The 26,899-nt window shown below is 52.4% G+C and overlaps 1 protein-coding gene across 1 annotated transcript in view; it reads right to left on the reverse strand.

Moving 5' to 3' along the window:
- Positions 1–1,546: 1,546 nt before the first annotated feature.
- IGDCC3 (immunoglobulin superfamily DCC subclass member 3) overlaps positions 1,547–26,899 on the reverse strand; it is a 51,446-nt gene continuing 26,093 nt past the window's right edge. Inside the window, exons 3-14 of the mRNA XM_025390368.1 lie at positions 10,169–10,313; positions 9,647–9,777; positions 9,115–9,252; positions 7,644–7,802; positions 6,318–6,483; positions 5,788–6,035; positions 5,427–5,591; positions 4,931–5,122; positions 4,674–4,778; positions 4,106–4,244; positions 3,770–3,977; positions 1,547–3,527 (exon numbers count right to left, since the gene is read on the reverse strand). Of these exons, the coding sequence (XP_025246153.1) occupies positions 3,303–3,527; positions 3,770–3,977; positions 4,106–4,244; positions 4,674–4,778; positions 4,931–5,122; positions 5,427–5,591; positions 5,788–6,035; positions 6,318–6,483; positions 7,644–7,802; positions 9,115–9,252; positions 9,647–9,777; positions 10,169–10,313 (2,021 nt within the window). The 3' untranslated portion in view covers positions 1,547–3,302. The remainder of the gene's footprint in view (positions 3,528–3,769; positions 3,978–4,105; positions 4,245–4,673; positions 4,779–4,930; positions 5,123–5,426; positions 5,592–5,787; positions 6,036–6,317; positions 6,484–7,643; positions 7,803–9,114; positions 9,253–9,646; positions 9,778–10,168; positions 10,314–26,899) is intronic.

The raw sequence follows: 26,899 nt of genomic DNA on the forward strand, positions 1-26,899 counted from the left end.
GCCGAGCCCATGTTGGAATCTTGATGAAATTTCACTTGAAAGTAGGGTTCTGATCCTAAAAGAACATCTGAAGGCACCTGGCCAGGCACTTCCAGAAGAGGCCTGTGTGTGGTGGCTGGTGCCTATAATCCCAGCTACTTGGGAGGCTGAGGCAGGAGAATTGCTTGAACTTGGGAGGCGGAGGTTGCAGTGAGCCGAGATCATGCCACTGCACTCCAGGCTGGGTGACAAAATGAGACTCTGTCTCAAAAAAAAAAAAAAAAAGGCCAACATGTAATAAGACAGAAAAAAATATGGGAAAAAATATCGAGCTGGTCTGGGTGAGGGTGGGCAGAGAGAGTGAGGCCCTCCAGAGAGCTCCCCCTCATCCCAGCCATAGCCAGGGAACCCAATTTACCAACTGCTCTCCTGGTATGTTCCTCTCGAAAGGTGCCCCTGGGTTTAGAACCTGGCTCTCCAGGTCTGCCGAGCCTCCTGGGTGTGAACCCAGGCTTTGAAATTCAGCAGCAGCTGTATTATACCGCTGCCTCTTACTAAGTTGAGGCCAGCTGAGACCTCCAGATCTTTGTCAGCATAACTGCCATTAAGCCCAGCCTCTCTCGCACCTGTCTAAGCTGTAGCAGCCCCAGTCACCTGGCTTCAGAAGCCTGGACTGAGAGACAATGGCAGAACAGACAGGCCTGGTCGGAGTCCTGGCTGAGTGCCCTGGAGAGAATCACTCAGTCACAGCCTGTTTCCTCAACTTCAGAACTGGGAGGAAACCAGTCCTTCCTCATAGACAGTGCATGAAAAGCACACAGCCCGGCCTGGCCAGCACCTGGAGAGCGCTCAACCTTGGTGGGCTGAGCAGGCAGTCTCCTCGCTGCTGGCCAAGGAGGCGTGGAGCGGTGGTCAGAATGCAGAGCCTGGAACCTGGCGGCCTGGCCTGGATACAAACTCGGATCCTCTGTGAGGATCAGACTGACCAACTGGCTGTGTGGGATTTTGGACATTTCCTTCACCTCTCTTTTCTTGGTTTCATCAACTATAAAATGGAGATGACCAGTCAGGCACAGTGGCTCATGCCTGTAATCACAGCACTTTGGGAGGCTGAGATGGGTGGATTGCTTGAGGTCGGGAGTTCGAGACCAGCCTGGCCAACATAGCGAAACCTCATCTCTACCAAAAATAAAAAAATTAGCTGGGTGTGGTGGCGCATTCCTGTAATCCCAGCTACTCAGGAGGCTGAGGCAGGAGGATTACTGAACCCGGGAGGCAGAGGTCGTGGTGAGCTGAGATTGTGCCACTGCACTCCAGCCTCGGCGACAGAGTAAAAAACTCTGTCTCAAAAAAATACATTAAATAAATAAAATGGAGATGACGGTCACTAGCATGTCTTCCTCACAGGGAGGGGTGAGGGCTCGGGAACTGCGCCTCGTGTGGCAGAGGTCTGTGGTGTGTGGGGTCTGCTGCTACTATCCCAGGTTCTGGGCCTATGACGGCCCTGGCCCACCCAGCACTCCAGCCCCTCCCCCAGGGCCTGACACAGCCACCAAAAAACTCCAGGTTCACTTTGGCAACAGGACTTTTATTCAGTCAAAATGAGCAGAGTGTGACAAAACCCAAGTCAGGCCAGGTGACCCCCAGCCCCACCCTTCCCAAGGGAAAGAGGGAGGTTCCCAAGAGAAGCTGCTTTGGGAACAGAGGGGGCACTGCCTTGGAGTTTTGTGGAGCCCTGGGCATCCACACATCATTTGGGAGAAGGGAAGGGACTACCCTTCCCCAAGTCCACACAGACACAGCTCTAGTTTTCTAGGAAAACACCACAAATTCTATCTTCTTCAGCTAATTAACTAAAGTTCAGGGTGGGGGTGTCCCTAGAGGGTTGGGGGTCAGGGACTTTTATGGTCTAATCTCATTCTTAAGGAATACACTTATTTTTTTTTTTTCTTTAAAAAAAAGTTTTTCTTCTGCTATTTAAAAAAATGTTTCTGAGTGTAACCAAAAATAGGTATTTGTTTCCTTGGTTTTCTTTTCTTCTTCTTTAACTAAGTAGTTCAAAGAACAAAACAACAGAAAAGAGAAACAAAAAGTCACAAGAACACAACCCTTAACACACCTTGTATAAAAATAGCTTCCGGCCGTGGCTGCTGACAGTGGGTGCTCCCCTGTCGAGGGGTGGATCAGGCTGGCTGGGTGCCTGAGGCTGGGGCGTCTCTGTGGGGGACACCCACACCCCCTCACCCTCACACACACCCATCCCACACATGGTACATTCCAGGGGCCGGGCCTGCAGGACAGGAGGCAGGCGGCCAGGTGATGCCACCCTCCCAAGCCCAGGTTCCTCATGAGCATCCCCATCAAGGATGGGCTGGCTCAAATGGGAGTGGACAGACAAGACGGGGACAGGCGGCGTGCTGGGAGGTGGCTCGTTTGGACAATTTATACTTCAAGGAACAAATTTCCTCTCATTTTTGGCTTCTTTCACATTTTCTCTCTGCCCAAACCATTTCTATTTCCGTAGGCCACGAGAGTTCCCCTTGGTGGCCTAACCTCTGGCCTCCCCTCTGTGGGAGAGGCAGGTGGGCTGTGGGCAGGAGGGGCGGGGAGGCAGGTCCAGTGACAACACAGCCCACAGAGCCAGCGAGCCTTGAGGTAGACATTTTCTTTCACACCTGGAAATGGGGAAGTGCTTTTTTTTTTTTTTTTTTTTTTTTTTTTTTTTTTTTACTCTGGACAACAGTGTGGGAAGCGAGAGGGGGTCCCCATCAAGGGGGCTTGAGGTAGGAGTGCATTCGGGCTCTGTGGGGAAAGGGGGCTGAGGCCACCGCCCCACTGCCCCCAGGACATTCATTCCGGCTGAGGTAGGTGCTGAGAGCCAAAACAGCAAAAATCCATCCTGAGAAAACAAGGTCGGTGGAGGGTGACAGTGTCAGGGCCCAGCTACAGCAGGGTCATCTTTTGGAGTCGAATTCACCTTCCTCTATCTCTCTCCCTTTTGTTTTTTTTTGATTTTAAGTTTTGCTTTTTAAAGGAAGATGTTAGTTCAGTTCCAAGTCATGTGGGTGCCAGGCAGAGGCGAGGGGGCGTCAGCCCAGGGAGGGAACAGGCTCCTGCAGGAACTGCTCCAGCTCCTGACGGGTGTTGCGAGGGGGGGTCCCTGCCAAGGCTGCCTTGGGTTTTGACAACCCAAGAGGCAGTCAGGACAGAAATGCTGGGGAGCCCCCAGGACCATCCAAATCCCACAAGACAGTAGAAATCTTGCTTTTGACCTGAGAATGGGCCCCTTCTCCGGCCACCCTCTGGAGCCTGCCAGACACTGGCTACTGTTCAGAGTGAGCTGGCTGGGTAACCCGGGCCTCTGCAGGCCTGGCAGTCTGGCCTTCACTGAGGAGGCCGGGGCCTCTATCTGGGGGTGGTGGGGCAGCCGCCAGGCCTGCGCAGGGGGCCGTGGCCTCCGCTGTCTTCCCCTCCATCAGGCCGCACCCCTGAAGTGGCAGCGTGGAGAGCTGGGTCTCCTCACACGGGGCAGGGGCTGCAGGATCCTGCTGGGGAAAGAGCCCGTCACACAGGTGTGAGCTTGAGGGCCAGGGCGCCAGGCTCCAGCTCAACCCCACTTGGGGCTTAGGGTCTCCAGGTCTCCCTGCCTGACTCAGGGGCACAGAGAGAAGACCTGCAGCTTGACTAAGGCCAATGATTGAGGCCCGTGGCCAAGGTGAAGGGGTGCAGGATCTGAGGGTGACAGTGTCAGAGCCTGAGGCGGGGGCTTGTTCAAGACATGGACACTCACTGTGGGTCTGGGGTCTGGCTGCCCTGCTGCCCCGGCAGGGGGGAACAGCTGCTCCAGCTCCTTCATATCCACATGTTTCTCATCTCGGCCCAGCTGGCCCCGCTCTCCCCGTCTCGCCCCATTTAGGGCCAGAATGCCAGGGTCCCTTTGGTTCCGGGGACCCTGAGGAGGGGACAGCTGGTTTTCCACATCCTTACACAAGAGGACCCTAGGGGTGAGCCAAGAGTTGAGGGGAGGGAGAGAGACAAGAGCCAGAGGCAGTGAGCCCACACTCACCTTCTCTAGGCCTAGTCCGCCACACACCAGCCCAGCCCCTCTCCCTGGCCCAGGACCCACCTGCCCCTTTGGCCGAACAGGAGGAAGAGGACACAGAAGATGATGCAGGTGACCCCGATGTGGATGCCGATGACGATGCCTGTGGTGGACGTCTGGTTGGCGGCCTCCTCCTTCCGGCAGTCACATGGTGGGCTCAAGGCTGGGGACAGGGATGGGTTGGAGGCTTTGGCTCTCCAGGTCTGAAGCACTCCTAAACACCCAGCCTCTGGGGGCTCCTCTTCCTTCAGCTGCTCCCACCCCCAAGTGGGAGTGGGAATACCCTTTGACTTTGCCTACAGGACTCCAGCCCAATCTTTTTGGTTCTTTTTTACCAGATACTAGGAATAGCATGGACCATTCCATCCTTGCCACAGCTTTGTAAAGTAAGTACTATTATCTCTGTATTATAGAGAAAAGTGGGATCAGAGAGGTTAAATAACTTGACCAAGGTCACACAGCCAGCATGTGCATGGCCAAGCTTCAAACTGCAGTCTAAGCCTGTGCTCTCAAGCGTGGCACATGCTATCTCACCCCGTTACTTTCCCTGCTGCCCACCCACTCAGCCCTGCACTCCATCCCCAGCCCTCACCTGTCCTCTCAGATGCTCCCCTCAAAGACACAAAGCGGACAGTGGCGTTGCCGTCTCCATGCTGGTTGTAGGCGAGCAGCTTCACCTCGTACACTGCAGTGGGGTCTGGGGGAAGGCAGGGCGGCTGAGTGACTGCTCCTGCCCCACCACGTGCTCTGTCCTAGCCGGGAAAGGAAGGTGACCCCTGTACACCACCTCCTGGCCCTCAGCGCCGCACCCTGCCCAGCCCACTAGGCCCCGGGTTGTGTCTGCCTCACCGAGCTGGCTGAGGTTGTAGGAGGAGACAGTTCCAGGCAGCAGGATGGGGCCGGTGAAGGAGGTCTTGCTTGCTGGGCGGTAAAACAGCTTGAAGCCGCCCTCGTGCTGGGCCAGCCGGGGCCAAGGCTCCCACAGCAGCTGCAGGGAGGAGCTGCCCAGGACCCGCACTGACAGCGGGGGTGGGGCAGGGGCTGCACATACAGAAAGAGGCCATGATGTGAGGACCCAGCAGAAGCTCTACCTTTCTACTTTCCACCTGTGACCCCGACCCCCAAAAGCCTGACAGCCCTCTGGCCTCTGACCCAGGGCATGTGCTTACGAAAGCAGCACCTTCCTATGAATTAGAAAAAGAAGCCCTTTCCTCCAAGTAGACTCAGCCCTGACAGGCTCAGGGCCGGGCACCCAGCACAGTGCACAACCTGAACAAGTGTGCATGGTGGTTCTGTTCTGATACCCTGAGTGCCTGTGGGTTTGTGCTCCACATCCAGGCCTCACCTTCACCCAGGGTGCTGGCTAGGGTGGGCACAGAGGCTGAGCTGGCCCCCCTTGGTGTGTAGGCCTTGATGTAGAAACTGTAGGCCGTGGAGGGCTCCAGGTCGCTGACCAGGTGCTGAAAGGTGCTCTTGCTGACTGCTTCCTGATACTCCAGCTCCGGTGGGTCTGGAGAGGCACAGGGTGGGCAGGGGAGTGTGAAGGACTGGGGGAGTCCTGCCAGCATTGGTGAAATGAGGGCAGCCAGGGTGCCCAGGGGGGACAGCGGGGAGAAGGAAAGGAAGGCATCGGGTCAGGACGTGCAGGATTGGAAGGGATGAGAAATAGTGAATTAGAGGATGGGGGAGCAGAGCTGGCCGCGCACCAGCAGCCTTCCTGATGTGCAGGACGTAGCCGATGATCTCCTTGGTGTTGGCCAGCGGCTCACTCCAGGACACACGCACCTCAGTGGAAGACACAGAAACCGCCCGCACATTGCGGGGAGGCCCAGGGAGCCCCTCAGCCCACAGTACGGTCAGCCTGGCACTGGCCTGTGATGAGCCCGCACTATTCTCAGCCACACACTGGTAGATGGCCTCATCTTCAGGACCGATTCCAGAAATGGTCAGTGTGCTGCAGGGGAGAGAGAGAGCCTCAGGTTCCCTCCTTCTCCCTGGAGGTTGACCAAATCTCCCCATTTGAGAGATGAAGAAACTGAGTCTTTCCAGGAGACTAATGACTTGTGTGAAGTCTCCCAGCAAGTTGGTGGTGGAACTGGGACTCCAACCCAATCTCCAGACTCCCAATTCTGTGCTCTCCCTGGCAGGAGGTGCACAGTCTACTCAGGCCACTCACTCCAGGACCCCCTTTCCTTGCTCTCCCAGGTCCTCACCCCAGCATACACCACATACGTACCTGTTGTTGTTCTTGAGCCTGACGTGGCCTCCCGGCCCTAGCACCTGTCCGTTCTTCAGCCATGTGACGTGAGGCGGCGGCTCACCCTGGGCTTGGCAGGTGAACATGGCTGTGGTCCCAGCTGGCCTGGAGATGGACTGGGGATGCTGCACAAACTCAGCTGGGGCTGCGAGTGGGGTCAGGATGGTGGGGCAGGTACGGACAGAGACAGCTGTGAGTGACGGCATGAGGAAGGGAACAGGGGATGGGACCAGAGATACACAGGGCGAGAGGTGGGCTCCAAACACACATCTGCCCTCTGAAGACTCCTCCAGGTGGGGCCCAGCCTCTACTCCTGCCCAGCTCAGGAGATGGCCCACCTCCCTCTTCCCTCCGCTCCAGGCAGACCCAAGAGGACTCCTTTATAATGACTATTTAAAAGACTGACATTTGTATCCGAAAGCAATCAAGCTGAGCTCCCTGTTCAGGAAATTGTTAAATAAATAAATGTGCTAATAGGTTTGGCTGCACCTCCAGAAAGCAGTAATGACGGGGAGATGTATGAGCCTCAGTACTGGGGGCCCCCTCGCCCCCACATTCAATTCCGCTCTCCTCCAATCCCAGGCCTCAAGCCTCTATTAAAACCGGGAAATGAAATGCTCCATCACTTTCATTTGGACAGATTAACGGCACATGGAATGCTAAACAAACGGGCATTTAAGTTCTTAATTCTCCCACTTCCCACCCTTTCCCCCGCCTCATCTCCGGCAGGGAACAACCACAGGAAAACCCTGAAAATGTTCATCCAAGCCCAGTGCATGGGGACAGTTAAGCCCTATGGCCAGAGGCCAACTAAAGGACCTGGTAGTGGCAGGGCCCCGCCCTGCAGGAGGGGAGGCAGCTTTGAGTGCACAGTGAGGCTGCTGGCGACAGCGTGAAAATGACAAGCAGGCCAGGAGCGCACAGGCAGGCAGGTGTGAGCATGGACGTGCCACACGTGTGAATGAAAACAGCACGTGGGGAGACACGTGTGAGCGACACAGGTGGGGACACCAGCTGAGATGAGAAAGTGGAAATGACTCCCCGGGTATCGGGGCGCTGACGGCCCCCGGAGGGCACGCAGGGGCTGCTGCATGACCAAGACGGTCCACCCATTCCCAACGCAAGCATTCGACTGGAGAACACACCACCTTTGTCCTGGCCTGGGGGCTGGTGAGGGGTGAGGGGCAGGGCGAGGGCGAGTCCAGGAGACTGGGGTGAGACAGGGCCCTGGGGTTGGGCATAGGCCGGGAGGAAGGGACTATGCGGAGATCCCTGCCCTCCTCCCCAGGGTTGGCTGATCCATACCTTGCACCACCAGCCGGCCCTGTGCTGTTCTCCTCACCCGGGTGCCAGGTCTGTTGGCCGCACAGACGTAGACGCCGGAGTGCTGGACCGTCACGTCTGAGATGATGAGGTTTCCCGTGCCCAGCACCTGGATGCCCTCCACCCCAATAGGGCGACCATCTGGGGAGGAAGGGGAGGGGGGATGGCTGAGGGTCAGATATAGATGTGTAAGAAGGAAAGTAAAGGAAACTTCCAGAGGGCTCGCCCTTCCTCCCATCTTCCAAGGAGCCTCAGTCTTTGACTCTGCCCCTTCCCTCCCAGGCACCTTAACTGGAAAAGGCAGCAGAGTGCAGCACAGAACCCTCGCGCCTAGCAGCGGACACCCTGTCCTGAACCTAGCATCACCACTGACTCACGGGCCACCTGCAAGGCCCTTCCCTTCTGTTTCACAATCTGTAAAGTAAGGAGTCTGGATTAGATTGACGTTTCCCAGCCTGGTTTTTCTCTCTGGATCCACGGTCACATATCCATTCTATGCCTGGATGGTAAGTCACATCACGGTACCCCTGTGACCTGGTACGGGGGGACCCAGTTAACTTTGTTTCCCAAACTTGTTAGACCAGCAGGCCATTCCTTCTTGCTTGACAGATCATGCTTTGGGAAATGTTGGACCAGATGGTCCCTGGAGTGCCTAGAGGTTCCTCCTAATGGTGAGGCCACTCTTCCCAGTCTCTCCCAGGGACCCGAGCCCTTCCCCCACCCCTACCAGGATCAGATTAGCACAGTCAGAATACAAGGAGACAGCTCCCCATTCAGGCCCTGAAGTGGTGAAATCTACTCCATTATCCTGCCTGCTGCCCCCTCCCTCCCCATCACTCAGCTGCTACAATGTGGCACAGTCTCCCTGTGAATGCGGCCCCACCCCACCCCTCCAGAGTTTCCTTCCCGAGTGACCTTTCCGCTCAGACAATGTGGGCCCATCTGCACCCTTTCATTTCTCTCCTTCAGCTGCCTGGGGATTTAGGCTGGGGGACTTAGGGGGCCAGGCTAGAGATTGGGGGGCCCAGAGTGAGGATCTAACAACTGGATGGGATTTTGAGGGGCTTGGGACTGTACAGCTGAGGAACACGGCCAGGGTATAGAGGACAGGAATGAGCAGGAGGGGACAGATTCTGGGGTGCTGAGGGCTGCTGAAGGGTGCTGGGGTCCCCAAGGCCAGGGTGAGGGGAGGACTGCCAGGATTGGACAAGGTAACCCAGGGAGCTAAGCCATCCCTGCAGGGGGAGGGAGAATGGGGTGGACAAGGGGGCCTCCCTGGTCCTTCCAAGAGAGGGAAACTTACCCTCTTCCCAGATCACAGGGATAGAATGGACCCCCAGAGAGAACAAACAGGATTCCAAATTCCCCGGGAGCTGGGTGAGGAGTTTGAGACCGGCCCTCCCAGGGGGTGGGACAGGCTGGGAGGGGCAGGGGCTGTGGGGATGAGGCTCACCCAGGCGGCTCCAGGACACAATGGGGCGCGGGTTGCCCGTGGCGACACACTCAAGCACCGCGGTCTGGTGCACCGTCAGGGTGAGGTTCTCAGGCCCCACGAGGATGGCCGGCTCCTTGTAGGCCCCAGAGCCCGAGCCTGGGAGGAAGATGCCACATTTCCTCACTTCAGCTGGGTACTTTCCTGCTTCTTCACCCCACCCACAGCCCAGGACACAGCGGGTGCGAAACAAACACCAGCCCAGAAACCAGGTCCTGTGGGTAGAGAGATACCAGGGGACCAGGACATTCTGGACATCCGTCCCTCTCCTGCTGGCCCTGCAGGACTGCCAGCAATGGGGGAGTCCTGGATATCAGCATAGGATGGGATTCCCAGGGGGAAATGAGCCAGAGATCCAGCCTCAGATTCCTGTGCACCCTCACGCCAGGCAGCACAGAGCCTGGCGCTCTGCACACATGTGGCCGAGAAGGCTGCAGAGGCCAGTTGAAGCGGGTTGATCTAAGGTTGGGGGAAAGGGCCGAAGGACCCTCACCTGACACGGTGAGCCTGGCCCCGTGGCTGATCCGGATACTGGCGATGTTTGAGGCCACGCAGTGGAAAATGCCACTGTCCTCAGTTCGAAGTCCTGTGATCTGCAGGACCCCCTTGGGCAGCAGTGTGTACCTGTTGAGGGGAGGGACACAGTTGGCCACCAGCACAGCCATTGATATAATCAGCCACAAAGACTCTGGGCATCCAAGACACAGCCCAGGCCCCAAGCACTGCACCATCCCAACATCATCAGACTCACACTGGGACTTTCGAAGGTGGATATACCCTCAATTCCAGCCTTGACAACGATCACACACAATCCTCAGACACATCCATGAGCCTAGAATCTGGGCCCAGCAAATCATGTGGATACGCAGTCTAAACTGCGGTTGCAGAAACACCACTGTCTCAGGCACCTATGGGCATCAACTGCAGCTCCCAGAGCCGCGGGCAGTCCTTCTCTAAGGCCAGAGTCACTGGCCAACTCTTTATCCTCCCTCTGTCTTTCCCACACGTGACTCACCTCTCATTGTCCGTGTCAATTGGGACTCTGTTCTTCTCCCACGTGATCAGAGGTTCGGGAAGCCCATGGATTTGGCACTGGAAGCGGGCCACACCACCCTCCTCGCCCACGGTGGCCTGGGGATGCACGTGGAAGTCCGACATGGCTGGGGGAAGAGAAGTGTATGAGTGCGGCGCGCTGCTGAGGGCAGAGGGGAGGGGAGAATGGGCTGCAGTGGAGTCACAGGCACGGAGACCTGGAGCCCACTCCATCGAGGGGCAGGAGTTTTCCTGCAAGAGCGATAGCTTGGGGGGCCCATCAGCACTTACTCCAGCCTCCAATAGCTAGGAAACATCTCCCCTAACAGGTGGTATAGGCTGGGCTGGGATACTTTGTAAAAAGTCTGGACAAACTTCTGGGTAACAAACCTCTAATAAGGAAATCCTGGGCTGTTCGGACTTCCCTTGGAGACCTTGGTCCCCCAAAACTGACCCATGAAGGCCAATCAAAGCCCTGCTCCTAAGCCCCACACCCCACTTTTTCAGCTTTCAGATTCATTTTCATAAACTCTCCCTAAGGCAGGCAAGGGCTCAGATCCTCAGTGCTTCACATTTTATAGAATTGGAAGCTGAGGCTCAGAGAAGGGAAGCAACTGGTCCAATGTTGCCCAGCAAGGACACTGGTCATCAGGCCCTGGTTACCAGGCCCGGGAGCTTTTTTTTGGTCCCTCCTCCTCCTCCTACTCCTCCCACCCCCCAGTTCATCTGCAGTCTCTTGATGCACCCCAAGAGGGTGTTGCATCCATCCAAGGTGACAAGCCTCTCAGAAGACTGTCAGACCTACCAATCTACATTTCAATGTGTCATAAATATTCAGGGACCCCTCCCCACCTTTTGGGGATCTGAACTAACCGCTTGAACTCTGGTCTGCAGAGATCATCAGTGCAGAGGGGCTGCGGTGCACCCTCCCCTCCCAGTGACAGGCTGGTTAAGTGTTCCTGCCCACCCCCGTTTCCACCCATGCCCAGACCCCACCCTGTAATGCCTGGGGAAGGAGCCCCTCCCACTTGGGTTCCCAGCTTCAGCACCAGGGCTGCGATTTCATTAAAATCCACTTTGCTTCAAGTGCGGGAAGGCGGTACACCATCTGTCCAGGCAGGCAGCCCCTCGTCTCAGGCACTCCATCAACTGGGACAGTTGCTCCCCTCCCAGAGGAAGCCCTCCCCCACAGCAGCAGGGACACTGGAGCTCATCCCGGCTCCTGCTCCTGGCTCCCTGGTGGGGGAAGGCCACCCTCCCCGTGGCCCCCATGCCCCATCTCAGGCCCCCTCAATCCACCAGCCTGATCTGGCCTCCAGGGTGGCCCAAAAGGCGAGCCTTTGTGCCCTTCCACCCAGAGTCTCTGGGGGCTGGCTCCTTTGTGGCGTGTTCTCCATCTCATTTGCATGTGGTTCATTAAATATAAACATGCATAAAAAATCCCCCGCCCTGCTTCCTCGTCTTTGAGGGCCTCCTGGGAGTGTGGCTGATGGGTATGTGCGCCTCTTTGTACATGTGTGCAGGGCTGTGTCTCCGTATATGTGGTCTGAGTGTCCGTGTCTGGACAGGAATCCGTCCACTGCTGCGGCGGGTGTGTACCTCTGGTTCGGTGCAGGTAATCAATCACACACATCCCCGCGTAGGTACAGCCCTTATAAACAGTACCTTGGGGCCCTGGGGGTGGGAGGTGGGGGGTAAGTGTCCCAGCTGGTGCTCCCATCAGGCTTGGTGAGAGGATCCCCAGGGAGCACTGGGAGGTCGGCCTTCCTGGTCTCAGGCCAAAGGCTGTGTTTGGCCAAGGGAGGTCAGCCCAGGGTCTTGCGGGAGGGGGCTGAGGTGCTGCTAGAGCCCCTCTACTGCCTCTAGCCCTCCACCTCCAGGAAGGCAACTGGGTGCCATGAGCCCAGGGAGTGGAGAGGGCATCCAGGCTCCCAGGTCAGCTGTCTACGTCCCCCAGGCCCTGCTCCTTCGAAGATGGGGAGCTGCCTGCCTCCTCTTCACTCCAGCTGGAGAGGCGCTCGCAGTCCCCCAGGGACCTGGGGTGGGGACTAATGGCTCTGCTGACTACAGATGCCTCCTCATTAAGGAACGAATCCTTTTGTGCTTCTAGCCCCATTCTGGGCTCCCTGGAGGCACCCAGTGCTAGAAGCTGGCCTGAGGAAATATACAAGGGCAAGGGCTGCTTCTTATCAGGGTGCTGGGGATGGAGAAAGTCTGGCTTCCACTGCCTGGCTCCCTCCTCCTCCCCCCAGCACTAAGCAGCCACAGCACAGTTGGACATGGCGCTAGAGCTGGAAGGGTCACAGGTATGGAGCCAGTCTGATATCCTTCACTGTCTACAGTGCGACTGACTCCTACGGGTCCCCTGAGGCCGCCTGGATGCAGTTAAGTCCACCTCCTGCTCACATTTCCCATCCATCAGAGCAGCACCTTGCTGTATCTTTCCATCAGCTTTACTTGGTTACAGTTCTGCTAAACATTTAATTTGAAGGGTAGCTTTAGGCTGGGCGCAGTGGCTCAAGCCTGCAATCCCAGCACTTTGGGAGGCCGAGACGGGCGGATCACAAGGTCAGGAGATCAAGACCATCCTGGCTAACACTGTCTTTACTAAAAAGTGAAACCTGTCTCTACTAAAAAGTACAAAAAACTAGCCGGGCGAGGTGGCAGGTGCCTGCAGTCCCAGCTACTCGGGAGGCTGAGGCAGTAAACCTCTCCGCCGTAAACCCGGGAGGTGGAGCTTGCAGTGAGCTGAGATCCGGCCACTGCACTCCAGCCTGGGCGACAGAGTGAGACTCTGTCTCAAAAAAAAAAAAAAAAAAAAAAAAAAAAAAAAAAAGAAGGGTAGTTTTGCCTTTAAGAGTAATTGAAAACCATGAATCTGAAGCTAATCTCTTTATTTTAGGAAGGGGAAACTGAGGCCTAGGCTCTCTGCTGGGATGTCCCTTAGTTCTGCAACAAGTTTCTCACTTTCCAAAGCCAGGTAACCGCAGAGTGGACTGCATGTTGGACTAGCTTCTTCTCACTGTGTGGAGGAAAAGTAATGAGCTCTAGGGAAGGCTCTTTACCCCCACCCCTGGGAGTCCAGCTGGCTGCATAGGTGTGGTCCAGGAAGGGCAGGTGCAAGAGGAGGGTGTGGTCCTCTTCATCTGAGGCTCCTCCTTCCCTCCCTTCCTTATACCCTCTCTCAGCTTTTTGGTCAGTCCTGCATATTCCTTAGGCGTCCCAAGATTTCTGTGAGACCCTGGGCAGGCAGCGTCCTCTCAGCCACAAATGAAGGGAGTGGACGAGCCACTCTTCAGGGCCCCTCCAGCCCTGCCTCCCCATCTGTCTTCATGAACAGGATCCACAATCTCTGGGCCAGCAAACTCAGCTTAGCTAGAGTCTCCTAAAATCTTCCACGTACATCTGGTTCATAAGCAATAGTATTTTTTTCTGTTTTTTCCTTTTGAGACAGGATCTCACACTGTCACCCAAGCTGATGTGCAGTGGTGTGATCCTAGCTCACTGCAACCTTGACCTCCCAGGCTCAGGTAATCCTCCCACCTCAGCCTCCTGAGGAGCTGGGACCACAGGTGCATACCACCACGCCCAGCTAATTAAAAAAATTTTTTTTTCTTTTTGAGATGGAATCTTGCTCTGTTACCCAGGCTGGAGTGCAATGGCATGATTTTGGCTCACCGCAAACTCCGCCTCCCAGGCTCAAGTGACTCTCCTGCCTCAGCCTCCCGAGTAGCTGGTACTACAGGTGCACACCATCATGCCCAGCTAATTTTTGTATTTTTAGTGGAGACGGGCTTTCACCATGTTAGTCAGGCTGGTCTCAAACTCCTGACCTCGTGATCCGCCCGCCTTGGCCTCCCAAAGTGCTGGGATTTCAGGCATGAGCTACTGTGCCTGGCCAATTTTTGTATTTCTTATAGAGATAGGGTCTCCCTATGTTGCCTGGGCTGGCACACAATTTTTTTCTTTAGGAAGTTTGAGGAAAAGGGATGTTGGGGCCACTTCAGCCCCCTCAGGGTGGAACATGTTTGATTCACAAGTGTGTTTATGCCCTGGCTTGTGCCAGGAAGCCACAGAGCTGGGTGGACTGTCCCTCATTATATCTCTCTAGGGAGAGGGTCCCTGGGCAAACATGAGGAAGTAGGGCTGAGGGCTGGACGTCAGGGCACCCTGAGATCTGAACGAGTCACCCTGAAGGCCACTGTGTTGCTGATGACAGTACAGACCAGCTAGTGTGTTAGCACTGAGTATTTATGTCTGGTGCTGGTGGTATTGTGTCTGTGGCTGGTACACCTGACAGTGGTGCTGTCACTTTGGCTCTTGATGCTTTACACTCCTGTGGATATCTGTTGGCCTGGTGGGGACAGTTTTGGGTCTCTCACTTCAAGCTGGGTGATGGGAGGTGGGTGATGGGCAATGGTCTTCCAGGTGTGAGGGCCAGAGAAAGCGACAGGGAGGACAAAGTCCTGCTTGGCAGTGGTGGGGAGAAAGGAAGAAGGCACCTTTGTCTACAGCGATCTGGGAAGGAATCTCCCAGCCCCGCCCTGCCCCCACCAGAGATGCGACCAGGTTGTGGGGAGAGACAGAGGGCAGAAAGTGAGCTTAGCAATTCACAGGACTGGAAGGGAACAGAACACAGGCAGGAAACAGTTCCTGGACACCTCTATAAATCACCCAAGGGGAGGGGCCTCCTGAGAGCCAGATCTAGGGCCGCTCAGGGAGGGGAGGGGGACTCTCTTCCTGGTCCAGGACCTCTGGTGAGGTCAGGCCTGGATCTGATTAGACAGGCTCCAGGGGGAGGTGGGGGGCAGCAAAGGGTCGAGGTAGAGTGCTGGGAAGGAAGCTCAGGCCCCCCCACCCTTTGGCCATAGCCAGACTCCTATCCGGTGTGTGATGGTAAAAAAATCTGGGGGCATGTTTGGATGGAGAATCCAAAACATAACCTTTGCAAAAGCGAGGGGCCCTGGGGCTCTGAGGTGCTGGCTGTCCCCACCTCATACAGCCATTCAAGAGGGGCAGTTGTGAACCACAGACTCTTCTGAAGGCCACCAAGGCCTATTCCCTCCTTGTATCCATCCTGCCAAAGACCAGGGACACGCAGCCTTCTGGATGTCCAGCCCCTCCTCAGACAGGCGGGATGATGAGCATGTTTTTGCTTACTCCAGACACATGCCTGAATCCCATACAGTTCTACCCACTGCCCCCAACTTTTCCCTTTAGAACCATAATTTTTCTTTTTTGAGACAGAGACTCACTCTATCACCCAGGCTGCAGTGCAGTGGTGTGATCTCAGCTCACTGCAACCTCTGCCTCCCGGGTTCAAGGAATTCTCCTGCCTCAGCCTCCCCAGTAGCTGGGACTACAGGCGTGTACCACCATGCCCGGCTAATTTTTGCAATTTTAGTAGAGACAGGGTTTTGCCATGTTGGCCAGGCTGGTCTCGAACTCCTGACCTCGAGTGATCCACCTGCCTCAGTCTCCCAAAGTGCTGGGATTACAGGCATGAGCCACCATGCCCAGCCCACATTTTCCAATATAGTGGCCAGCTATTAAGCACTTGAAATGCGGCCAGTCCAAATTGAGATGGGCTGTAAGCATCAAATACACATTGGATTTTGAAGACCTAGTATTAAAAAAAGAGAGAGAGAAAAGACCCTAATCTTAGGGAAATGCAGATCAAAACTACAATGGGATGTGTACTATCAAAAATACAGAAAATAGCAACTGTTGATGAGGATGTGGAGAAATCAAAACCCTTGTGCACTGTTGGTTGGGATGTAAAATGGTGCCGCTTCTGTGGAACACAGTATGATAACTCCTCCAAAAATTAAAAATAGAATTAGCATGTGATCCAGCAATCCCACGTCTGGGTATACACCTCAAAGAACTGAAAGCAGGGTCTCAAAGAGATATTTGATAATGTCTATAGCAGCATTATTCACAATAGCTAAAAGGTGAAAGAAACTTGTGTCTATTGACAGATGGATAAACCAGATATGCTATATCCATAGAGTGGAATATTATTCAGCCTTAAAAAGGAGGAAATCCTGACACATGCTACAACAGGGATGAACCTTGAGGAGGACACTGCTAGGTGAGATAAGCCAGTCACAATAAGATACTGCATAATTCTACATATATGAGGTACCTAGAGCAGTCAAATTCATAGCCCATAGGGCCTTACATCATCAGAGGACTTTGAGTAAGTTTCAGTCATCAACATCCCATGTCTGTGATGTCCAGTGTGGTAGCTACAAGCCACATGTGGCCATTTATTTATTTTTTGAGACAGGGTCTTGTTCTGTCACCTGGGCTGGAGTGCAGTGGTGCGATCTCAGCTCACTGCAACCTCCGCCTCCCAGGTTCAAGCGATTCTCATGCCTCAGCCAAGTAGCTGGGGTTACAGGCACCTGCTACCACGCCTGGATAATTTTTTGTATTTTTAGTAGAGATGGGGTTTTCCCTGTTGGCCAGGCTGGTCTTGAACTCCTGGCCTCAAGTGATCCTCCCACCTGGGCCTCCCAAAGTGTTGGGATTAACAGGCATCAGCCACCATGCCCAGCCTCACATGTGGCCCTTTAAATTAGAATTACAGCCAGTCGCGGTGGCTCATGCCTGTAATCCCAGCACTTTGGGAGGCCAAGGTGGGTAGTTCACATAAGGTTGGGAGTTCAAGACTAGCCTGACCAACATGGAGAAACCCATCTCTACTGAAAATACAAAATTAGCCAGGTGTGGTGGCACATGCCTGTAATCCTAGCTACTCAGGAGGCTGAGGCAGGAGAATCGCTTGAACCCAGGAGGCGGAGGTTGCTGCAAGCCGAGATAGCGCCTGGGTAACAAGAGCGACACTCTGTCTCAAAAAAAAAAAAAAAAAAAAATTAGAATTACATACAATTAAAAATTTTAGTTCCTTCCTCTCACTAGCTCCATTTCAAGTGCTCAGCAGCCACAAGTGGTTACTGGCTACACTATGGGTCAGCACCAATAGAGAGCTTCAGTCATCACAGAGAAGTCTATTGGATAGCACGCTGGTCCAGACCTGAGGCAAGGCCGTGGACTCCCCTACCTCCCCTACTGCCTTCTCTCCTGCTCATGGTCTCTCTGGCGGTCCCACCAGAAAGCACCCCACCTCTCCATCCTCATCACTGGCCAGCCTTGCCCCTGCCCGCACCCTCCCCTCTTAGACACGTGGACTCAGAGGCTGATGATGAGGCCCACACCGGATCCCACACTAAGGCTGTCACGCTGCAGGGCAAGAAAGGCCTCACACGGAAAGATTTCTGTTTCCAGTGAGGAAATACTTGCTAAAAACTTTTTTTACTTTTGTGTTTTTTTTTTTTTTTTCTTTTTTTTGAGACAGGGTCTTGCTCTATCACCTGGGTTCACCTCGACCTCTTGGGCTTAGAACTGTTTGAGGTAGCGGTACAGGGAGGAGATTAATGGTAAAGGTTCTGGAATCGTACAGAACTGAGTTCAAATCTCAGCACCACCATTATGAGCTGTGGGATCTTGGGCGAGTGACAGAATCTCTGGAAATCTCTATTGTCTCACTTATAAAACAGGGATGATCACAGCTCAAGTCGCTAGAGTCACTGCAATAGGGGGATTCAACGAGCTATGTTGGTAACTGCTTAGCGCAGGCCTTGGCAGAGAGCAAATACTGGCTGGCTATCTATTCTTGAGGGAAGATGGTATAATCTTGAGTTAAAAGGGAACTGAGAGGTTGTGGAAGAGCAGGGCGGGGGGTCAGGAAGAAATGGTGGTGGCTCTCTTCTCCCTTTAAAGGGCAGCCTCTTTCCTCAGAGGGGATGAGGCTCGGGGAGTGCGTGATGGAGCTCAAGCTGTCTGGAGAAGGGAGTAAAAACTGGATTTGCAGGGCCTGAATAGTGTGGGAGCAGGATATGGGGGGGGGGGGAGCAGCAGGGTATAAACCAGAGCCTCTTCTACCTTAGTTCTGCCTGGGGGCTTCACAGGGGTCCCAATAGACAAGCTGTCAGTTGGAAGAGGCCACTGGGTAATTGAGGCCTTGATTTCTCTAGTAAAATGTTTATGAAGCCTATAAACCCAGCCCTTTATTGGCCAGGCTCATTCCAGGGGTTGGATGTGGCTCTCCGAGGTATAGTTAAAACACCTGCTGAACTCAGGCACCCGATGGCTACTCTGGCCTCCACACGGACCCACCGGAGCCACCAGGAAGAGTGCTAGTGGGGCACAGCTGGGGCAAGACGGCCCCTGGAGGGCAAGGAGGCCAGCCATGTCGAATGCTCTTTAAACTCCTCAAGGCAAATGTCCCATCTCTAAAAGTCTATGAGGAGAAAGGTGGTGGAGAGAACCCTGAATCTGGGAGAGGCTGGCCACTTGCTCAGGGTCCCTGGTGGGGTAGTGGTCTTGTCAGCAGGGTTCTCTGGCCCAGGCTCACCCTTCCCAACCCTCTGTCCCATGTACCCATCATTTGGGTCCCCACTTAGCCCCTGACTTTGGCTCTGCTAGGGAAGAACCCCCACACTGACTGGCTGTGATCATCTGGGGTGGGGGAAGCATGACTTACTTCCCTGGGCTTCCAAAGGAGCGTCTGAGAGTTGAGTGAAGGCTCTGAACCCAAAGAGTATGTTCTGAGAGAGGGGAAGGCTGTGTGGCATCTGGGTGTTGGAGTGGGTGGGAGTGGGTATCGGAAGACGGGTGTCTGGCATTTACAAATAGCCTCAGGGTACTGTGGTGGCTTCGCTGGGGGTGACTGACCCATCTGGGACTTTGCTAGTGACCCTGCTCTGAGGAGCCTCTGGATGCCTTTGTCTGCCTTCTTGGTCTCCTCATGTCCTTTACCCCCTGCCTTGGGCCCCTGAACCCCAGCCCCTCCCTCCTCCCTCCCTTGTTACCACCAGCTCACCACTCCCCCACACCCAATTCTAACACAAAAGGCAACTTTGTCTTTCAAGTCAGCAGCCATAAATCCACATCTCTCCCCTCTCACAGCCACCTCTGACAAACAGGGGCCTGGATGAAGGAGAGGTGGGGGGCAGTGGGAGGTTGGATTCCGCTTTGGGAATGTCCCCACATCTAGCTGTTGGTCCCCTGGCTGGCGGACTGGGTGAAATGGACTACAAGGCCAAAGGCGTGGCTGCAGGGGAGGCAAAAGGGCTCTCAGCAGCTTCCAGGCTAGACTTTTACAAGCTAAGGGGAATAAAACCGCTTAAAGCCCTGCTTTTAATTACTCAGTCCCATAATTTGGAGGCTCCAGTTCTTCCTCCAGATCAAGCCATGAGCAACTCCTCCCTCAGTGGAGGGTGTGAAGTGTGCCTGGGGGTGTGTGCTGTGGGATGCAGGCAGGGGACCTGCCTTAGACAGCCCAGGGACTAGGGGGTGCACTGCCCTGCATTTCATGGTAGCGTCTCACATTGAGGGAGGAGGGAAAGGGAGAAAAGTATCTCCTGCTCCATGTGACCACCCCACCAACCCCACGGCCAGGTTTTCAAAAGCAGTCCCAGTTTCAAGTATTTTGCCGTGTTTTCATCCTACATATCAGGCAATGAATCAGGATGTGTCCTGGTTTTTGGTTTGGGAAATATAGTCATCTGTCCTATTTACACAGCAGACCCACTGAGTCAACTGTAAGCATTCATTCAACAGATACTTACTGAATGCTAATGTCTCAGACAGGACGTTCTGGCACCCCAGGAGCAAACTCTCTCCATCCCACAAATCTGTCCTTAGGTGTGCACACCCAAGCTCCTAAGAAACATCAGAAGGATGAGGGCCAGGTGCAGTGGCTCACGCCTGTAATTCCCAGAACTTTGGGAGGCCGAGGTGGGCAGATCGCCTGAGCCCAGGAGTTTGAGATCAGCTTGGGCAACATGGTGAAATCCTGTCTCTACAAAAAAATACACAAATTAGCCAGGCATGGTGGTGAGTGCCTATAGTCCCAGCTTCAGGAGGCTGAGGCAGAAGAATCGCTTGAGTCCAATAGGTTGAGGCTGCAGTGAGCTGTGACTGCGCCACTGCCCAGGTAACACAGTGAGACCCTGTCTCACACACACACACGCACACACACACGCACACACAAATACAAAATAAATAAGAAAAGAAAGAAAGAAAAAGAAAAGAAAAGAAAAAAGAAACATCAGAAGGATGAAAGCACCAGAGCCAGGAAGGTCACTGTCACAGTAATATGGTTCTGAAAAACAAAGACCTGCAAAGGCCATCAATGGGCAAAGGTTAGATATTACTTCCATCTGTATAACTCTGAGAGGTAGGGATTACTAGCCCTTCTAAGTTAGGTAACTTGCCCATGATCACACAGCCAGTCAGTGATGTTAAGGCAAACATTTGGACTTACAATGGTCTGACTCAAAATCCAAGGGTCTTTGCCTTCATCACAAAGCTGTCCTCAGTGGGGAAATACACATTCAAATGACCCTTAAACATAACTGATGAGGCCTAGACTCACCCAGAAAAACACAGAGGCACACAACCTCTGTGTTGCTAGACCCTTACTGCCACCCTTCCTACTCATACGCAGAGTCACCCATGACACAGCAGGCTTCACTTCAACTCCCCCAGGGTTTGGTGGTAGGTTTTACAGAGAGTAACTAATGCAAATAAGCACCATGATAAGGTGGTATTATCACCCCCACTAATGGGCACTGTGCTGCCACATGGCTCCTAATTTCTATTAATACAGGCATATAAACAACCAAGATGGCTCTTCCTTGAGCACTTCCAACTCTGCCCTCCAGCAGATCTGAGCTGTGAAGCCTTGCGAGGGTGGGCCTGCAGGTCTGTGCCTGTAGTCTAGCCCGTTGGGTTGTATAAAATACAGAATTTATTTTTCTGTTTTGGGGGGCTTGGGGGGGAAGCACTGTGAAATGCTAGTGGCTTCCATGGAGTAAAAGGGTGGCCACGAGACTCAGCTCTTTTTTTTTTTTTTTTTTGAGACGGAGTCTTGCTCTGTCACCCAGGCTGGAGTGCAGTGGCCGGATCTCAGCTCACTGCAAGCTCCGCCTCCCAGGTTTAGGCCATTCTCCTGCCTCAGCCTCCCGTGTAGCTGGGACTACAGGCCCGCCACCTCGCCCAGCTAGTTTTTTGTATTTTTTTTTTAGTAGAGACGGGGTTTCACCGTGTTAGCCAGGATGGTCTCGATCTCCTGATCTCGTGATCCGCCCGTCTCGGCCTCCCAAAGTGCTGGGATTACAGGCTTGAGCTACCGCGCCCGGCCCTTTTTTTTTTTTTTCTCTTGAGACAGAGTCTTGCTCTGTCGTCCAGGCTGGAGTGCAATGGCATGATCTCAGCTCACTGTAGCCTGCAGCCTCCACCTCCCAGATTCAAGTGATTCTCCCACCTCAGCCTCCCGAGTAGCTGGGATTACAGGTGCCCACCGTCATGCCTGGCTACTTTTTTTGTATTTTTAGGAGCGATGGGGTTTCGCCATGTTGGCCAGGCTGGTCTTGAACTCCTGACCTCAGGTGATCTGCCTACCTTGACCGCCCAAAGTGCTGGGATTACAGGCGTGAGTCATCATGCCCGGCTGAGACTCAGCTCTTTTAACAACTAGATATGTGATCTTGGCAAAGGCAAAGCCCCTCTTTGAGCCTCTTTTCCCTCCTCTGTAAAATGGAGAAATGCGAGTTGGACAGCTCAGTTACTGGGTCTCATCCAGCTGCAACCTTTGAGGCACATCTGCTTCCAAATACCAGCCAATGGTGCAGGGTCAGGGGCTGGGAGATGACTTGGAATTCCTCTCTGCCTTGGACTTGAAAATGTCCAGGCCCAGCAGAGCCCCTCTCCACAGACTGTGCGTCTCTACCGGTGTCAGGGTCACCAATCTTCCTTATGTAAACCTGCCCAGTCCCACAATATCCCTAACTTCCGTCGTTCTGGTCAGGACACCGGATCTCCCTCACCTCCCGGAAGGGTGTCTGGTTAGAGGGGCCCAGGCTGCAGCTATTAAGTAAATTGCTTTCACATGACCACAAGGACAACTCAACAAAAACAGATACTTCCCCCGAATTTCCAGAACCATATATTAGGATTTGTAGGAACTAATATAGTTGGGGTTTAGGTAACAGAGAGGCAGGTTGAGATCAGCTCCTGGCTCTGTCACAGATTCCCTCTGTGACCTTTCGGTTCCAACCTTGGTTTTCTCATCTGTAAAATGGGAGTGGGGCAGGATAGACAAATAATCTCTAAGGTCCATACTAACATTAAGATGCTAGGATAACACTGGGTAAAGTGGCCCCTTTCCATCTGTCAGAGGCCTGTGAACCAGAGTAACTCCATCTTAAACAGGAGCTGGGTGAAAGAAGGCTGAAATCTACTGGGCTGCATTCCCAGATGGGTAAGGCATTCTAAGTCAAAGGATGAGATTTTGTCAGCACAAAATACAGGTCATAAAGACCTTTCTGATAAAACAGGTGACAGGCTGGGCGTGGTGGCTGAAGCCTGTAATCCCAGCACCTTGGGAGGCCGAGGCAGGTGGATCACCTGAGGTCAGGAGTTCGAGACCAGCCTGACCAACACGGTGAAACCCTAACCCTACTAAAAATACAAAAACTAGCTGGGCATGGTGGCGCGTGCCTCTAATCCCAGCTACTTGGAAGGCTGAGGCAAAGCAGGAGAATTGCTTGAACCTTAGGAGGTGGAGGTTGCAGTGGGCTGAGGTCACGCCATTGCACTCTAGCCTGGGTGACAAGAGCGAAACTTTATCTCAAACAACAACAACAACAACAACAAAAAACCAGGTTGCAGTAAAGGAGCTGGTCCAAGCCCAATAAAACCAAAATGGACACGAGAGTGACCTCTGATCATCCTCACTGCTACACACTCCTACCAGCGCCATGACAATTTACAAATGCCATAGCAATGTCAGGAAGTTACTCTATACAGTCTAAAAAGGGGAGACATGAATAATCCACCCTTTGTTTAACATATCATCAAGAAATAACCATAAAAATGAGTAACCACCAGCCCTTGGGGCTGCTCTGTCTATGGAGCAGCCATTCTTTTATTCCTTTACTTTTTTTTATAAACTTGCTTCCACTTTGTACTGCAGACTTGCCCTGAATTCTTTCTTTGCAAGATCTGACAACCCTCTCTTGGGGTCTGGATTGGGACCTCTGTCCTGTAACATATTTCTGGCCATCACAGAAGAACTATAGTGCAGAAACGCTTACCCAGCGGCTACCTTTGGGTAAGTGTTGGGGTCCTGTAACATATTTCTGGCAAACAGTGGAAGGGACGATACTGAGGAGACACCCCAACCCAAAGGAAATAGACTGCAGGGCTGATTGGAAGACTTCGGGTAAGTGATGCGGTATCCAGGTAAAGAATGGGATTGGGTTAGTGGCCCAACTTCAGGGAGTTAGAGTCTCTTCAAGACAGAGTGGGTTAAAGGCCCCTCTTAATAACAGGCAAGGACACTTGAGCAACCCTGGGTTAGAGGCCCGACTTAGGAGGGTTAGAGTCCCTTCTAAGATTTAGGGGGTTAGAGGCCCCTCTTGGTAAAGTCCCTCTTGTCTAAGAACAGGTTTGGCACTATGGGATGTTAACTGCTATCTCTTTGGATTAAGCTGCTTTGCACTCTTTGCTGATGGCTGTGGGTTATGGGATTAGGCATGTACAGGATCTTGGGACATGGGGAGCTTTTTCCTCCCTAAAACGGGAAACTCAAGAGCTGCTAGGGTTGCTAGAAAAAATCCCTGCTTGACCGACAGCAGCCATCTGAACTTTTCAGTGTCACTGCAATGCGTGGGTCTTTCTCTGGCCTCCTGATCATTTCGCTTTCCCCACCCTGCCACAGGCAATGCTTTTCTTTCTCTCCTTTCTCTTTCTTATCTTTTCTATTACTCAGGGCGACCACCTTGCCCAGAGACCATGTGTTGAAACTCCTAGTTGGAGGTTGGATTAAAGATGACAGGCTCATCTGGGGGCAAATTTAAGCCTTGCCAGTTTGCTATTGGGTGCTAAGCAGAGTAGCTAATGTCTATGTTTTATTATCACACGTATTTTGCTCTGGCCAGAATGAAAAAAAATAATTTCCCTTTATGATGCGGCTTGGCCCCTGGGGCGATGGTGCCATAAGCCAGATCAGTAGGGTCGCTCAGGGAAAGGGAACCCAGAAGCCTGACATGCCAGCAAAAGGGAAATAATTCCTTACCAGTCAGATTTGGGGTTTCTCTCTCTGTGCAAATGGTTGAATGAATGGAAAAAAAATCTGTTATCTCCTTTGTAAAGTTTTGATTAATGCGAAAAATAATTCTAAGGCTAGTCTTAAGCTGGTGTATTTTGTGCTATGAATTCATTTTCTGTGTCGAGGGGGTATTTCAGGATAAAACATGGGCTTAGAACACCTGTAAGTCCACTTTTCAAGATGACTCAGCAAGCTGCTCGGTAACAAACTTGGCTGCAGGTCCCTGAAACAAACAATAAACTGGATGAAGTCTCCACTTTGCGCTATGTTCTTGGGAGCTTCACCTTTTAACCATGTGGTGGTACTTTCTTTTGGTCTCTGCCTTCAGGGAACAGGAATTTTAGGGTTTGTGTCATAATTAACTCAAAAAATGTTATTAAATAGTTAAAATCTTTTGCAAGCTCAAAATTAACTACTCTAGATTTCTTCCGAGAAAGAAACTAGAGATGGCCCCATCCTGTAGCTCAGCAGCTAAGGGTTTTGCACTTTCACAGTGGTGGTCCGGGTTCAGTTCCCCACCTAGGAAGTAAGTTGTTTCTGGTTTAAATGTCTGCGTGACCTTGTCTATTCTCTTCTCTGTGGACAGTCTTAAATTTTCCTTTCTCTAAGCACCTAGGAGGTTACCTTTGGTAAAGATCAGAAGTTAGAAATATTGGCCGCTTGGCAGGGCTAAAGTTGGGTAATAAGAGATCTGAAAGGATTATTTATTTATTTATTTATTTAATTTTTTTTTTTTTGAGATGGAGTCTCGCTCTGTTGTCCAGTCTGGAGTGCAGTGGCTCGCTCGATCTTGGCTCACTGCACCCTCCACCTCCCAGATTCAAGGTATTCTCCTGCCTCAGCCTCCTGAGTAGCTGGGACTACAGGCACCTGCCACAGCCTCCTGAGTAGCTGGGACTACAGGCACCTGCCACCACGCCTGGCTAATTTTTGTATTTTTAGTAGAGATGGGGTTTCACCATATTGGCCAGGCTGGTCTTGGAACTCCTGACCTCAGGCTGCCTCAGCCTCCCAAGTGATCCACCTGCCTCAACCTCCCAAAGTGCTGGGATTATAGGCATGAGCCACCATGTCCAGCCTGAGACTCAGTTTTTTTTTTTTTTTTCTTTTGAGACGGAGTCTTGCTCTGTTGCCCAGGCTGGAGTGTGATAGCATGATCTCGGCTCACTGCAACCTCCGCCTTCCAGGTTCAAGCAATTCTCCTGCCTCAGCCTCCCGAGTAGCTGGGATTATAGGCGTGTGCCACCATGCCCGGCTAATTTTTGTATTTTTAGTAGAGATGGGGTTTAACCGTGTTGCCCAGGCTGATGTCAAACTCCTGAGTTCAGGTGATCTGACCGCCTCAGCCTCCCAAAATGTTGGGATTACACGCATGAGCTATGGTGCCCGGCCAAGAGTCAGCTCTTACCTGCACTTCTGCCTGGTATGTCCTAGGCTAGGCTGTATACTTAGTGCATAATTAAAATCTCGAATTTACCAAGGTTTTCACCAAAAATAAAAGTTGCTAAGAATTAACATTATAACATGTAATTGAAACTACTAAAGAAACAATTTAACATGCAAAGTGTGTAAAGAAAGTAAAATGTGTTTTGGTGAAAGATTATAAGAAGTCATGAGAATGTGGATTTTTTTCTGCCTAAAGTATTAAAGGATTGTTTTTAGTAAGAAAAAAAATCTAAAGTTTAAACAAGGTGTGGAAGGTTCATAAAAATTAATTGTAAGATATTCTGTGTGTGAACATATTGGCTAAAGTTAAAGCCATATTATTCAGCTTTTCCGTAAATTAAACATTGGAATAGAAGCACAACAGGTATTTCTTAGAGCACTAATCTGTTCTTTCACAAAAAAATGTAAAGGGTTATAAAAGTTTATAAGAATCTTACTGGCCAGGTGCAGTGGCTCACGCCTGTAATCACAACACTTTGGGAGGCCAAGGCGGGCACATCATGAGGTCAGGAGATCGAGACCATCCTGGCTAAGACAGTGAAACCCCGTCTCTACTAAAAATACAAAAAATTAGCCAGGTGTGGTGGCAGGCGCCTGTAGTCCCAGCTACTCGGGAGGCCGAGGCAGGAGAATGGCATGAACCCGGGAGGCAGAGCTTGCAGTGAGCTGAGATTGCGCCACTGCACTCCAGCCTGGGCGACAGAGCGAGACTCCATCTCAAAAAAAAAAGAATCTTACCTTATGGTTAAACACTAACATTGGGTAAATATGTCTATAAAGTTTTATTTAAAATTGGGTTTAATAGTACATTAATGTAAAGGTGAAATTTGGCTTATTTGGTACAAAAATCATACAGGAAGCACTGTCAAATATGAAATGGTGTTTTGCTTTCTTTGGACTATATTTGCATAAATGTGTTATTGGTATAAGGTCCAAAGTTATGGGAAACTCCTATAATTGTAATATAACTTAATGTATGTTATTAATAATAATTGTTATGTAAAATTTTGTGTGCCACAGAAGTAACCAAATTTCTTTATCAATTGTGGCTTTAATAGTGGCTGTCCTAAAACTTTTTATCAT

Source organism: Theropithecus gelada, chromosome 7a (assembly GCF_003255815.1).
Source record: "Theropithecus gelada isolate Dixy chromosome 7a, Tgel_1.0, whole genome shotgun sequence".
NCBI classification, from domain to species: Eukaryota; Metazoa; Chordata; class Mammalia; order Primates; family Cercopithecidae; genus Theropithecus; species Theropithecus gelada.